Genomic DNA, 13,084 nt, shown 5'->3' with positions numbered 1-13,084 from the left:
TAGTAATAGTAATAGTAATAGTAATAGTAATAGTAATAGTAATAGTAATAGTAATAGTAATAGTAATAGTAATAGTAATAGTAATAGTAATAGTAATAGTAATAGTAATAGTAATAGTAATAGTAATAGTAATAGTAATAGTAATAGTAATAGTAATAGTAATAGTAATAGTAATAGTAATAGTAATAGTAATAGTAATAGTAATAGTAATAGTAATAGTAATAGTAATAGTAATAGTAATAGTAATAGTAATAGTAATAGTAATAGTAATAGTAATAGTAATAGTAATAGTAATAGTAATAGTAATAGTAATAGTAATAGTAATAGTAATAGTAATAGTAATAGTAATAGTAATAGTAATAGTAATAGTAATAGTAATAGTAATAGTAATAGTAATAGTAATAGTAATAGTAATAGTAATAGTAATAGTAATAGTAATAGTAATAGTAATAGTAATAGTAATAGTAATAGTAATAGTAATAGTAATAGTAATAGTAATAGTAATAGTAATAGTAATAGTAATAGTAATAGTAATAGTAATAGTAATAGTAATAGTAATAGTAATAGTAATAGTAATAGTAATAGTAATAGTAATAGTAATAGTAATAGTAATAGTAATAGTAATAGTAATAGTAATAGTAATAGTAATAGTAATAGTAATAGTAATAGTAATAGTAATAGTAATAGTAATAGTAATAGTAATAGTAATAGTAATAGTAATAGTAATAGTAATAGTAATAGTAATAGTAATAGTAATAGTAATAGTAATAGTAATAGTAATAGTAATAGTAATAGTAATAGTAATAGTAATAGTAATAGTAATAGTAATAGTAATAGTAATAGTAATAGTAATAGTAATAGTAATAGTAATAGTAATAGTAATAGTAATAGTAATAGTAATAGTAATAGTAATAGTAATAGTAATAGTAATAGTAATAGTAATAGTAATAGTAATAGTAATAGTAATAGTAATAGTAATAGTAATAGTAATAGTAATAGTAATAGTAATAGTAATAGTAATAGTAATAGTAATAGTAATAGTAATAGTAATAGTAATAGTAATAGTAATAGTAATAGTAATAGTAATAGTAATAGTAATAGTAATAGTAATAGTAATAGTAATAGTAATAGTAATAGTAATAGTAATAGTAATAGTAATAGTAATAGTAATAGTAATAGTAATAGTAATAGTAATAGTAATAGTAATAGTAATAGTAATAGTAATAGTAATAGTAATAGTAATAGTAATAGTAATAGTAATAGTAATAGTAATAGTAATAGTAATAGTAATAGTAATAGTAATAGTAATAGTAATAGTAATAGTAATAGTAATAGTAATAGTAATAGTAATAGTAGTAATAGTAATAGTAATAGTAATAGTAATAGTAATAGTAATAGTAATAGTAATAGTAATAGTAATAGTAATAGTAATAGTAATAGTAATAGTAATAGTAATAGTAATAGTAATAGTAATAGTAATAGTAATAGTAATAGTAATAGTAATAGTAATAGTAATAGTAATAGTAATAGTAATAGTAATAGTAATAGTAATAGTAATAGTAATAGTAATAGTAATAGTAATAGTAATAGTAATAGTAATAGTAATAGTAATAGTAATAGTAATAGTAATAGTAATAGTAATAGTAATAGTAATAGTAATAGTAATAGTAATAGTAATAGTAATAGTAATAGTAATAGTAATAGTAATAGTAATAGTAATAGTAATAGTAATAGTAATAGTAATAGTAATAGTAATAGTAATAGTAATAGTAATAGTAATAGTAATAGTAATAGTAATAGTAATAGTAATAGTAATAGTAATAGTAATAGTAATAGTAATAGTAATAGTAATAGTAATAGTAATAGTAATAGTAATAGTAATAGTAATAGTAATAGTAATAGTAATAGTAATAGTAATAGTAATAGTAATAGTAATAGTAATAGTAATAGTAATAGTAATAGTAATAGTAATAGTAATAGTAATAGTAATAGTAATAGTAATAGTAATAGTAATAGTAATAGTAATAGTAAATAGTAATAGTAATAGTAATAGTAATAGTAATAGTAATAGTAATAGTAATAGTAATAGTAATAGTAATAGTAATAGTAATAGTAATAGTAATAGTAATAGTAATAGTAATAGTAATAGTAATAGTAATAGTAATAGTAATAGTAATAGTAATAGTAATAGTAATAGTAATAGTAATAGTAATAGTAATAGTAATAGTAATAGTAATAGTAATAGTAATAGTAATAGTAATAGTAATAGTAATAGTAATAGTAATAGTAATAGTAATAGTAATAGTAATAGTAATAGTAATAGTAATAGTAATAGTAATAGTAATAGTAATAGTAATAGTAATAGTAATAGTAATAGTAATAGTAATAGTAATAGTAATAGTAATAGTAATAGTAATAGTAATAGTAATAGTAATAGTAATAGTAATAGTAATAGTAATAGTAATAGTAATAGTAATAGTAATAGTAATAGTAATAGTAATAGTAATAGTAATAGTAATAGTAATAGTAATAGTAATAGTAATAGTAATAGTAATAGTAATAGTAATAGTAATAGTAATAGTAATAGTAATAGTAATAGTAATAGTAATAGTAATAGTAATAGTAATAGTAATAGTAATAGTAATAGTAATAGTAATAGTAATAGTAATAGTAATAGTAATAGTAATAGTAATAGTAATAGTAAGTAATAGTAATAGTAATAGTAATAGTAATAGTAATAGTAATAGTAATAGTAATAGTAATAGTAATAGTAATAGTAATAGTAATAGTAATAGTAATAGTAATAGTAATAGTAATAGTAATAGTAATAGTAATAGTAATAGTAATAGTAATAGTAATAGTAATAGTAATAGTAATAGTAATAGTAATAGTAATAGTAATAGTAATAGTAATAGTAATAGTAATAGTAATAGTAATAGTAATAGTAATAGTAATAGTAATAGTAATAGTAATAGTAATAGTAATAGTAATAGTAATAGTAATAGTAATAGTAATAGTAATAGTAATAGTAATAGTAATAGTAATAGTAATAGTAATAGTAATAGTAATAGTAATAGTAATAGTAATAGTAATAGTAATAGTAATAGTAATAGTAATAGTAATAGTAATAGTAATAGTAATAGTAATAGTAATAGTAATAGTAAATAATAGTAATAGTAATAGTAATAGTAATAGTAATAGTAATAGTAATAGTAATAGTAATAGTAATAGTAATAGTAATAGTAATAGTAATAGTAATAGTAATAGTAATAGTAATAGTAATAGTAATAGTAATAGTAATAGTAATAGTATAATAGTAATAGTAATAGTAATAGTAATAGTAATAGTAATAGTAATAGTAATAGTAATAGTAATAGTAATAGTAATAGTAATAGTAATAGTAATAGTAATAGTAATAGTAATAGTAATAGTAATAGTAATAGTAATAGTAATAGTAATAGTAATAGTAATAGTAATAGTAATAGTAATAGTAATAGTAATAGTAATAGTAATAGTAATAGTAATAGTAATAGTAATAGTAATAGTAATAGTAATAGTAATAGTAATAGTAATAGTAATAGTAATAGTAATAGTAATAGTAATAGTAATAGTAATAGTAATAGTAATAGTAATAGTAATAGTAATAGTAATAGTAATAGTAATAGTAATAGTAATAGTAATAGTAATAGTAATAGTAATAGTAATAGTAATAGTAATAGTAATAGTAATAGTAATAGTAATAGTAATAGTAATAGTAATAGTAATAGTAATAGTAATAGTAATAGTAATAGTAATAGTAATAGTAATAGTAATAGTAATAGTAATAGTAATAGTAATAGTAATAGTAATAGTAATAGTAATAGTAATAGTAATAGTAATAGTAATAGTAATAGTAATAGTAATAGTAATAGTAATAGTAATAGTAATAGTAATAGTAATAGTAATAGTAATAGTAATAGTAATAGTAATAGTAATAGTAATAGTAATAGTAATAGTAATAGTAATAGTAATAGTAATAGTAATAGTAATAGTAATAGTAATAGTAATAGTAATAGTAATAGTAATAGTAATAGTAATAGTAATAGTAATAGTAATAGTAATAGTAATAGTAATAGTAATAGTAATAGTAATAGTAATAGTAATAGTAATAGTAATAGTAATAGTAATAGTAATAGTAATAGTAATAGTAATAGTAATAGTAATAGTAATAGTAATAGTAATAGTAATAGTAATAGTAATAGTAATAGTAATAGTAATAGTAATAGTAATAGTAATAGTAATAGTAATAGTAATAGTAATAGTAATAGTAATAGTAATAGTAATAGTAATAGTAATAGTAATAGTAATAGTAATAGTAATAGTAATAGTAATAGTAATAGTAATAGTAATAGTAATAGTAATAGTAATAGTAATAGTAATAGTAATAGTAATAGTAATAGTAATAGTAATAGTAATAGTAATAGTAATAGTAATAGTAATAGTAATAGTAATAGTAATAGTAATAGTAATAGTAATAGTAATAGTAATAGTAATAGTAATAGTAATAGTAATAGTAATAGTAATAGTAATAGTAATAGTAATAGTAATAGTAATAGTAATAGTAATAGTAATAGTAATAGTAATAGTAATAGTAATAGTAATAGTAATAGTAATAGTAATAGTAATAGTAATAGTAATAGTAATAGTAATAGTAATAGTAATAGTAATAGTAATAGTAATAGTAATAGTAATAGTAATAGTAATAGTAATAGTAATAGTAATAGTAATAGTAATAGTAATAGTAATAGTAATAGTAATAGTAATAGTAATAGTAATAGTAATAGTAATAGTAATAGTAATAGTAATAGTAATAGTAATAGTAATAGTAATAGTAATAGTAATAGTAATAGTAATAGTAATAGTAATAGTAATAGTAATAGTAATAGTAATAGTAATAGTAATAGTAATAGTAATAGTAATAGTAATAGTAATAGTAATAGTAATAGTAATAGTAATAGTAATAGTAATAGTAATAGTAATAGTAATAGTAATAGTAATAGTAATAGTAATAGTAATAGTAATAGTAATAGTAATAGTAATAGTAATAGTAATAGTAATAGTAATAGTAATAGTAATAGTAATAGTAATAGTAATAGTAATAGTAATAGTAATAGTAATAGTAATAGTAATAGTAATAGTAATAGTAATAGTAATAGTAATAGTAATAGTAATAGTAATAGTAATAGTAATAGTAATAGTAATAGTAATAGTAATAGTAATAGTAATAGTAATAGTAATAGTAATAGTAATAGTAATAGTAATAGTAATAGTAATAGTAATAGTAATAGTAATAGTAATAGTAATAGTAATAGTAATAGTAATAGTAATAGTAATAGTAATAGTAATAGTAATAGTAATAGTAATAGTAATAGTAATAGTAATAGTAATAGTAATAGTAATAGTAATAGTAATAGTAATAGTAATAGTAATAGTAATAGTAATAGTAATAGTAATAGTAATAGTAATAGTAATAGTAATAGTAATAGTAATAGTAATAGTAATAGTAATAGTAATAGTAATAGTAATAGTAATAGTAATAGTAATAGTAATAGTAATAGTAATAGTAATAGTAATAGTAATAGTAATAGTAATAGTAATAGTAATAGTAATAGTAATAGTAATAGTAATAGTAATAGTAATAGTAATAGTAATAGTAATAGTAATAGTAATAGTAATAGTAATAGTAATAGTAATAGTAATAGTAATAGTAATAGTAATAGTAATAGTAATAGTAATAGTAATAGTAATAGTAATAGTAATAGTAATAGTAATAGTAATAGTAATAGTAATAGTAATAGTAATAGTAATAGTAATAGTAATAGTAATAGTAATAGTAATAGTAATAGTAATAGTAATAGTAATAGTAATAGTAATAGTAATAGTAATAGTAATAGTAATAGTAATAGTAATAGTAATAGTAATAGTAATAGTAATAGTAATAGTAATAGTAATAGTAATAGTAATAGTAATAGTAATAGTAATAGTAATAGTAATAGTAATAGTAATAGTAATAGTAATAGTAATAGTAATAGTAATAGTAATAGTAATAGTAATAGTAATAGTAATAGTAATAGTAATAGTAATAGTAATAGTAATAGTAATAGTAATAGTAATAGTAATAGTAATAGTAATAGTAATAGTAATAGTAATAGTAATAGTAATAGTAATAGTAATAGTAATAGTAATAGTAATAGTAATAGTAATAGTAATAGTAATAGTAATAGTAATAGTAATAGTAATAGTAATATTAGTAATAGTAATAGTAATAGTAATAGTAATAGTAATAGTAATAGTAATAGTAATAGTAATAGTAATAGTAATAGTAATAGTAATAGTAATAGTAATAGTAATAGTAATAGTATAGTAATAGTAATAGTAATAGTAATAGTATAGTAATAGTAATAGTAATAGTAATAGTAATAGTAATAGTAATAGTAATAGTAATAGTAATAGTAATAGTAATAGTAATAGTAATAGTAATAGTAATAGTAATAGTAATAGTAATAGTAATAGTAATAGTAATAGTAATAGTAATAGTAATAGTAATAGTAATAGTAATAGTAATAGTAATAGTAATAGTAATAGTAATAGTAATAGTAATAGTAATAGTAATAGTAATAGTAATAGTAATAGTAATAGTAATAGTAATAGTAATAGTAATAGTAATAGTAATAGTAATAGTAATAGTAATAGTAATAGTAATAGTAATAGTAATAGTAATAGTAATAGTAATAGTAATAGTAATAGTAATAGTAATAGTAATAGTAATAGTAATAGTAATAGTAATAGTAATAGTAATAGTAATAGTAATAGTAATAGTAATAGTAATAGTAATAGTAATAGTAATAGTAATAGTAATAGTAATAGTAATAGTAATAGTAATAGTAATAGTAATAGTAATAGTAATAGTAATAGTAATAGTAATAGTAATAGTAATAGTAATAGTAATAGTAATAGTAATAGTAATAGTAATAGTAATAGTAATAGTAATAGTAATAGTAATAGTAATAGTAATAGTAATAGTAATAGTAATAGTAATAGTAATAGTAATAGTAATAGTAATAGTAATAGTAATAGTAATAGTAATAGTAATAGTAATAGTAATAGTAATAGTAATAGTAATAGTAATAGTAATAGTAATAGTAATAGTAATAGTAATAGTAATAGTATAGTAATAGTAATAGTAATAGTAATAGTAATAGTAATAGTAATAGTAATAGTAATAGTAATAGTAATAGTAATAGTAATAGTAATAGTAATAGTAATAGTAATAGTAATAGTAATAGTAATAGTAATAGTAATAGTAATAGTAATAGTAATAGTAATAGTAATAGTAATAGTAATAGTAATAGTAATAGTAATAGTAATAGTAATAGTAATAGTAATAGTAATAGTAATAGTAATAGTAATAGTAATAGTAATAGTAATAGTAATAGTAATAGTAATAGTAATAGTAATAGTAATAGTAATAGTAATAGTAATAGTAATAGTAATAGTAATAGTAATAGTAATAGTAATAGTAATAGTAATAGTAATAGTAATAGTAATAGTAATAGTAATAGTAATAGTAATAGTAATAGTAATAGTAATAGTAATAGTAATAATAGTAATAGTAATAGTAATAGTAATAGTAATAGTAATAGTAATAGTAATAGTAATAGTAATAGTAATAGTAATAGTAATAGTAATAGTAATAGTAATAGTAATAGTAATAGTAATAGTAATAGTAATAGTAATAGTAATAGTAATAGTAATAGTAATAGTAATAGTAATAGTAGTAATAGTAATAGTAATAGTAATAGTAATAGTAATAGTAATAGTAATAGTAATAGTAATAGTAATAGTAATAGTAATAGTAATAGTAATAGTAATAGTAATAGTAATAGTAATAGTAAGTATAGTAATAGTAATAGTAATAGTAATAGTAATAGTAATAGTAATAGTAATAGTAATAGTAATAGTAATAGTAATAGTAATAGTAATAGTAATAGTAATAGTAATAGTAATAGTAATAGTAATAGTAATAGTAATAGTAATAGTAATAGTAATAGTAATAGTAATAGTAATAGTAATAGTAATAGTAATAGTAATAGTAATAGTAATAGTAATAGTAATAGTAATAGTAATAGTAATAGTAATAGTAATAGTAATAATAGTAATAGTAATAGTAATAGTAATAGTAATAGTAATAGTAATAGTAATAGTAATAGTAATAGTAATAGTAATAGTAATAGTAATAGTAATAGTAATAGTAATAGTAATAGTAATAGTAATAGTAATAGTAATAGTAATAGTAATAGTAATAGTAATAGTAATAGTAATAGTAATAGTAATAGTAATAGTAATAGTAATAGTAATAGTAATAGTAATAGTAATAGTAATAGTAATAGTAATAGTAATAGTAATAGTAATAGTAATAGTAATAGTAATAGTAATAGTAATAGTAATAGTAATAGTAATAGTAATAGTAATAGTAATAGTAATAGTAATAGTAATAGTAATAGTAATAGTAATAGTAATATAATAGTAATAGTAATAGTAATAGTAATAGTAATAGTAATAGTAATAGTAATAGTAATAGTAATAGTAATAGTAATAGTAATAGTAATAGTAATAGTAATAGTAATAGTAATAGTAATAGTAAGTAATAGTAATAGTAATAGTAATAGTAGTAATAGTAATAGTAATAGTAATAGTAATAGTAATAGTAATAGTAATAGTAATAGTAATAGTAATAGTAATAGTAATAGTATAGTAATAGTAATAGTATAATAGTAATAGTAATAGTAATAGTAATAGTAATAGTAATAGTAATAGTAATAGTAATAGTAATAGTAATAGTAATAGTAATAGTAATAGTAATAGTAATAGTAATAGTAATAGTAATAGTAATAGTAATAGTAATAGTAATAGTAATAGTAATAGTAATAGTAATAGTAATAGTAATAGTAATAGTAATAGTAATAGTAATAGTAATAGTAATAGTAATAGTAATAGTAATAGTAATAGTAATAGTAATAGTAATAGTAATAGTAATAGTAATAGTAATAGTAATAGTAATAGTAATAGTAATAGTAATAGTAATAGTAATAGTAATAGTAATAGTAATAGTAATAGTAATAGTAATAGTAATAGTAATAGTAATAGTAATAGTAATAGTAATAGTAATAGTAATAGTAATAGTAATAGTAATAGTAATAGTAATAGTAATAGTAATAGTAATAGTAATAGTAATAGTAATAGTAATAGTAATAGTAATAGTAATAGTAATAGTAATAGTAATAGTAATAGTAATAGTAATAGTAATAGTAATAGTAATAGTAATAGTAATAGTAATAGTAATAGTAATAGTAATAGTAATAGTAATAGTAATAGTAATAGTAATAGTAATAGTAATAGTAATAGTAATAGTAATAGTAATAGTAATAGTAATAGTAATAGTAATAGTAATAGTAATAGTAATAGTAATAGTAATAGTAATAGTAATAGTAATAGTAATAGTAATAGTAATAGTAATAGTAATAGTAATAGTAATAGTAATAGTAATAGTAATAGTAATAGTAATAGTAATAGTAATAGTAATAGTAATAGTAATAGTAATAGTAATAGTAATAGTAATAGTAATAGTAATAGTAATAGTAATAGTAATAGTAATAGTAATAGTAATAGTAATAGTAATAGTAATAGTAATAGTAATAGTAATAGTAATAGTAATAGTAATAGTAATAGTAATAGTAATAGTAATAGTAATAGTAATAGTAATAGTAATAGTAATAGTAATAGTAATAGTAATAGTAATAGTAATAGTAATAGTAATAGTAATAGTAATAGTAATAGTAATAGTAATAGTAATAGTAATAGTAATAGTAATAGTAATAGTAATAGTAATAGTAATAGTAATAGTAATAGTAATAGTAATAGTAATAGTAATAGTAATAGTAATAGTAATAGTAATAGTAATAGTAATAGTAATAGTAATAGTAATAGTAATAGTAATAGTAATAGTAATAGTAATAGTAATAGTAATAGTAATAGTAATAGTAATAGTAATAGTAATAGTAATAGTAATAGTAATAGTAATAGTAATAGTAATAGTAATAGTAATAGTAATAGTAATAGTAATAGTAATAGTAATAGTAATAGTAATAGTAATAGTAATAGTAATAGTAATAGTAATAGTAATAGTAATAGTAATAGTAATAGTAATAGTAATAGTAATAGTAATAGTAATAGTAATAGTAATAGTAATAGTAATAGTAATAGTAATAGTAATAGTAATAGTAATAGTAATAGTAATAGTAATAGTAATAGTAATAGTAATAGTAATAGTAATAGTAATAGTAATAGTAATAGTAATAGTAATAGTAATAGTAATAGTAATAGTAATAGTAATAGTAATAGTAATAGTAATAGTAATAGTAATAGTAATAGTAATAGTAATAGTAATAGTAATAGTAATAGTAATAGTAATAGTAATAGTAATAGTAATAGTAATAGTAATAGTAATAATAATAATAATAATAATAATAATAATAATAATAATAATAATAATAATAATAATAATAATAATAATAATAATAATAATAATAATAATAATAATAATAATAATAATAATAATAATAATAATAATAATAATAATAATAATAATAATAATAATAATAATAATAATAATAATAATAATAATAATAATAATAATAATAATAATAATAATAATAATAATAATAATAATAATAATAATAATAATAATAATAATAATAATAATAATAATAATAATAATAATAATAATAATAATAATTGTTGTTGTTGTTGTTGTTGTTTATTAATGACACTTTACACCAGAAGGGTGCATTCGTGTCGGAAAGTTAGTTTCAATTTCGCTTTCACAAACATTAATTTACAATACAGATTTTTCAAATTTGTTTATACAGATTTGCTTCCTTGAGGAAGTTCAGCAATTTCTCTTCGTTGTCTCTGTTGTTGCATAAAGTCACTCGTAGACTCGTCGATTCAATATCGTTCTTCTTCCTGGCTTCGTCGTACCTCCTACAGTGGAGGATCACATGACGGACGTCAGTAGTTACCCCGCAGCTGTCGCAAACCGGTGGGGATTCTTTTTTCAGCAGGAATTCGTGCGTCAATCGGGTGTGCCCTATTCGCAATCGCGTTAGCACTCGTTGGTCGGCCGAATTCTCGCGGTCAGTCCACTTTGTTGTGTTGAATTTTACTTCGCGTAGTTTCACCTCGGTGGACGCTGACCACCGCTGGTACCATCGATTTCGGATAGTTGTTTTGATTTGACTAACGGCATCTGCTCCGGGAACGGATATATCCAATGGGGGAACGCCCCTGGCTTCTCCTGCAAGTCGGTCTGCTTCTTCGTTACCGCGGATGCCAGTGTGACCTGGGATCCAGCAAAGATTGATTGGACGGTTCCGAAGCATGTTTTCAATCTGTTGGATCCACGGGTGCTGGGATGTGCCGGCTTCGATTGCTGATAAACAGCTAGCCGAATCTGACATGATCAGCAAATCGCTAGACGTGTGGTATGCTGTTAGCGCTGTTTTTATTGCAAATGCCTCGGCTGAGAAGACGCTGCAATGCTGTGGAAGACCTAGCGACTGTTGATAGTGTTCTCCGAAAACTCCTGCGCCGACAGCGATATCGTCTTTCGACCCATCTGTGTAGACGACTGTTGATCGGCTGAAACGTTCTGTCAGTAGCTCCTGGACGACTGGACGGACAGTATCCGAAGGATCTCCGGCTTTTACGCGTTTCTTGATGTCCCACATGATCTGGGGTCTGGCTTCGTACCACTTTCGGGTAGTTAGCCGCGTGCGGGAGCAGATATTTGGAAGAGGCGTTCCGACTATCTCCATCAAACGACTGGAAGCTCTATGTACCAAGGGAAGAGCAGCATTATCCCCACTATTCTCTAACATACGGATAGCCAATCGTGCGATGGTTTGGAGGACAAGCAGATCGAACGGCAAAGTACCTGCTTCAGCCATAATGGCTAGAATTGGACTCGTGACGTATGCACCAGATGCAAACCTTACCATTCTGTTGTATGTAGGTGCGAGTGTTTGGACGACGGCATCTCCTCCGCTGCTTACGAGCCCCATGCCATATAGTAATCGAGAGGTGACAATTGCTGACCCGATTTGAAGTAAAGAAGCGCGTTGACCACGGGGTAGCTTGGCGCCAATCATCTTCAAGATACGCAGCCTGGATTTGCACGTTTTCTTCGCCACTTTGCAATGCGCTTTAAAGTTGAGCGATCGGTCGAGAGTAACACCGAGGGTTCTCAGCAGCGTTTGTGTTGGAACGGCTACACCATCTACCTTTATCGCCTGTATGGGTTCACGGCGTACGTTAGGGCTGCAATAGAAGATGCTGGATTTCGTTGCAGATATCGTAAATCCAACACTTCTCGACCATTTATCGACGGCTTTCACTGCGGCCTGAAGTTTTCGGTGGAGCAACTGGTCTTTCTTTCCCCACACAAGAAGCAGAATATCATCGGCGTACAGCAACACTTGTACGGAGTTCGGGACCACGCGGAAGATGGGTTGGATAGCCACGAGAAATAGTGTCACAGAGAGCACTGAGCCCTGCGGCACACCATTTTCCAGCGGATGTGCTGGCGACAAATGCCCCTCTACGTTGACCTGGAACGTTCTCTCTGCCAGAAAACTGTTGACAATGTTTATCATCCTTCCACGTATTTGCCATTTCTGCAGTGTTCGTAGGATGCCATATCTCCAGGTGGTGTCGTACGCCTTGGCCAAGTCAAGCGACGCTATCAGACAGTGCTCGTCACGGTCGGGTAATGACCTCTCCAACTCCGCAAAGTATGTGTCAGTACCCCGACCAGATCTGAAGGCATGTTGTCGTTTGTCGAGACGCCCGTTCGACTCTAGTTCGGTGGTTAACCGTCGGTTGACAATTCGTTCGAACACCTTCGCCATACAACTAGTTAACGTGATTGGACGGAATGCAGCTGGACCCGCGTCATCCGAGCTTGGCTTTGGAATTGGTATGATGA

The 13,084-nt window shown here is 22.0% G+C and overlaps 1 protein-coding gene across 1 annotated transcript; it reads right to left on the bottom strand.

Moving 5' to 3' along the window:
• Positions 1–10,949: 10,949 nt before the first annotated feature.
• Positions 10,950–12,732, bottom strand: LOC131695227 (uncharacterized; the record flags this gene model as incomplete). Its single annotated transcript, XM_058983745.1, has 2 exons — positions 10,950–12,417; positions 12,475–12,732. Coding segments are annotated over 2 exons (1,726 nt in total), but the record flags the coding sequence as incomplete, so codon positions are not given.
• Positions 12,733–13,084: the final 352 nt, after the last annotated feature.

The sequence above is a fragment of the Topomyia yanbarensis genome, unplaced genomic scaffold, assembly GCF_030247195.1.
Source record: "Topomyia yanbarensis strain Yona2022 unplaced genomic scaffold, ASM3024719v1 HiC_scaffold_302, whole genome shotgun sequence".
In the NCBI taxonomy this organism is placed as follows: domain Eukaryota; kingdom Metazoa; phylum Arthropoda; class Insecta; order Diptera; family Culicidae; genus Topomyia; species Topomyia yanbarensis.
This window is presented reverse-complemented; position numbering and strand designations above follow the sequence as displayed.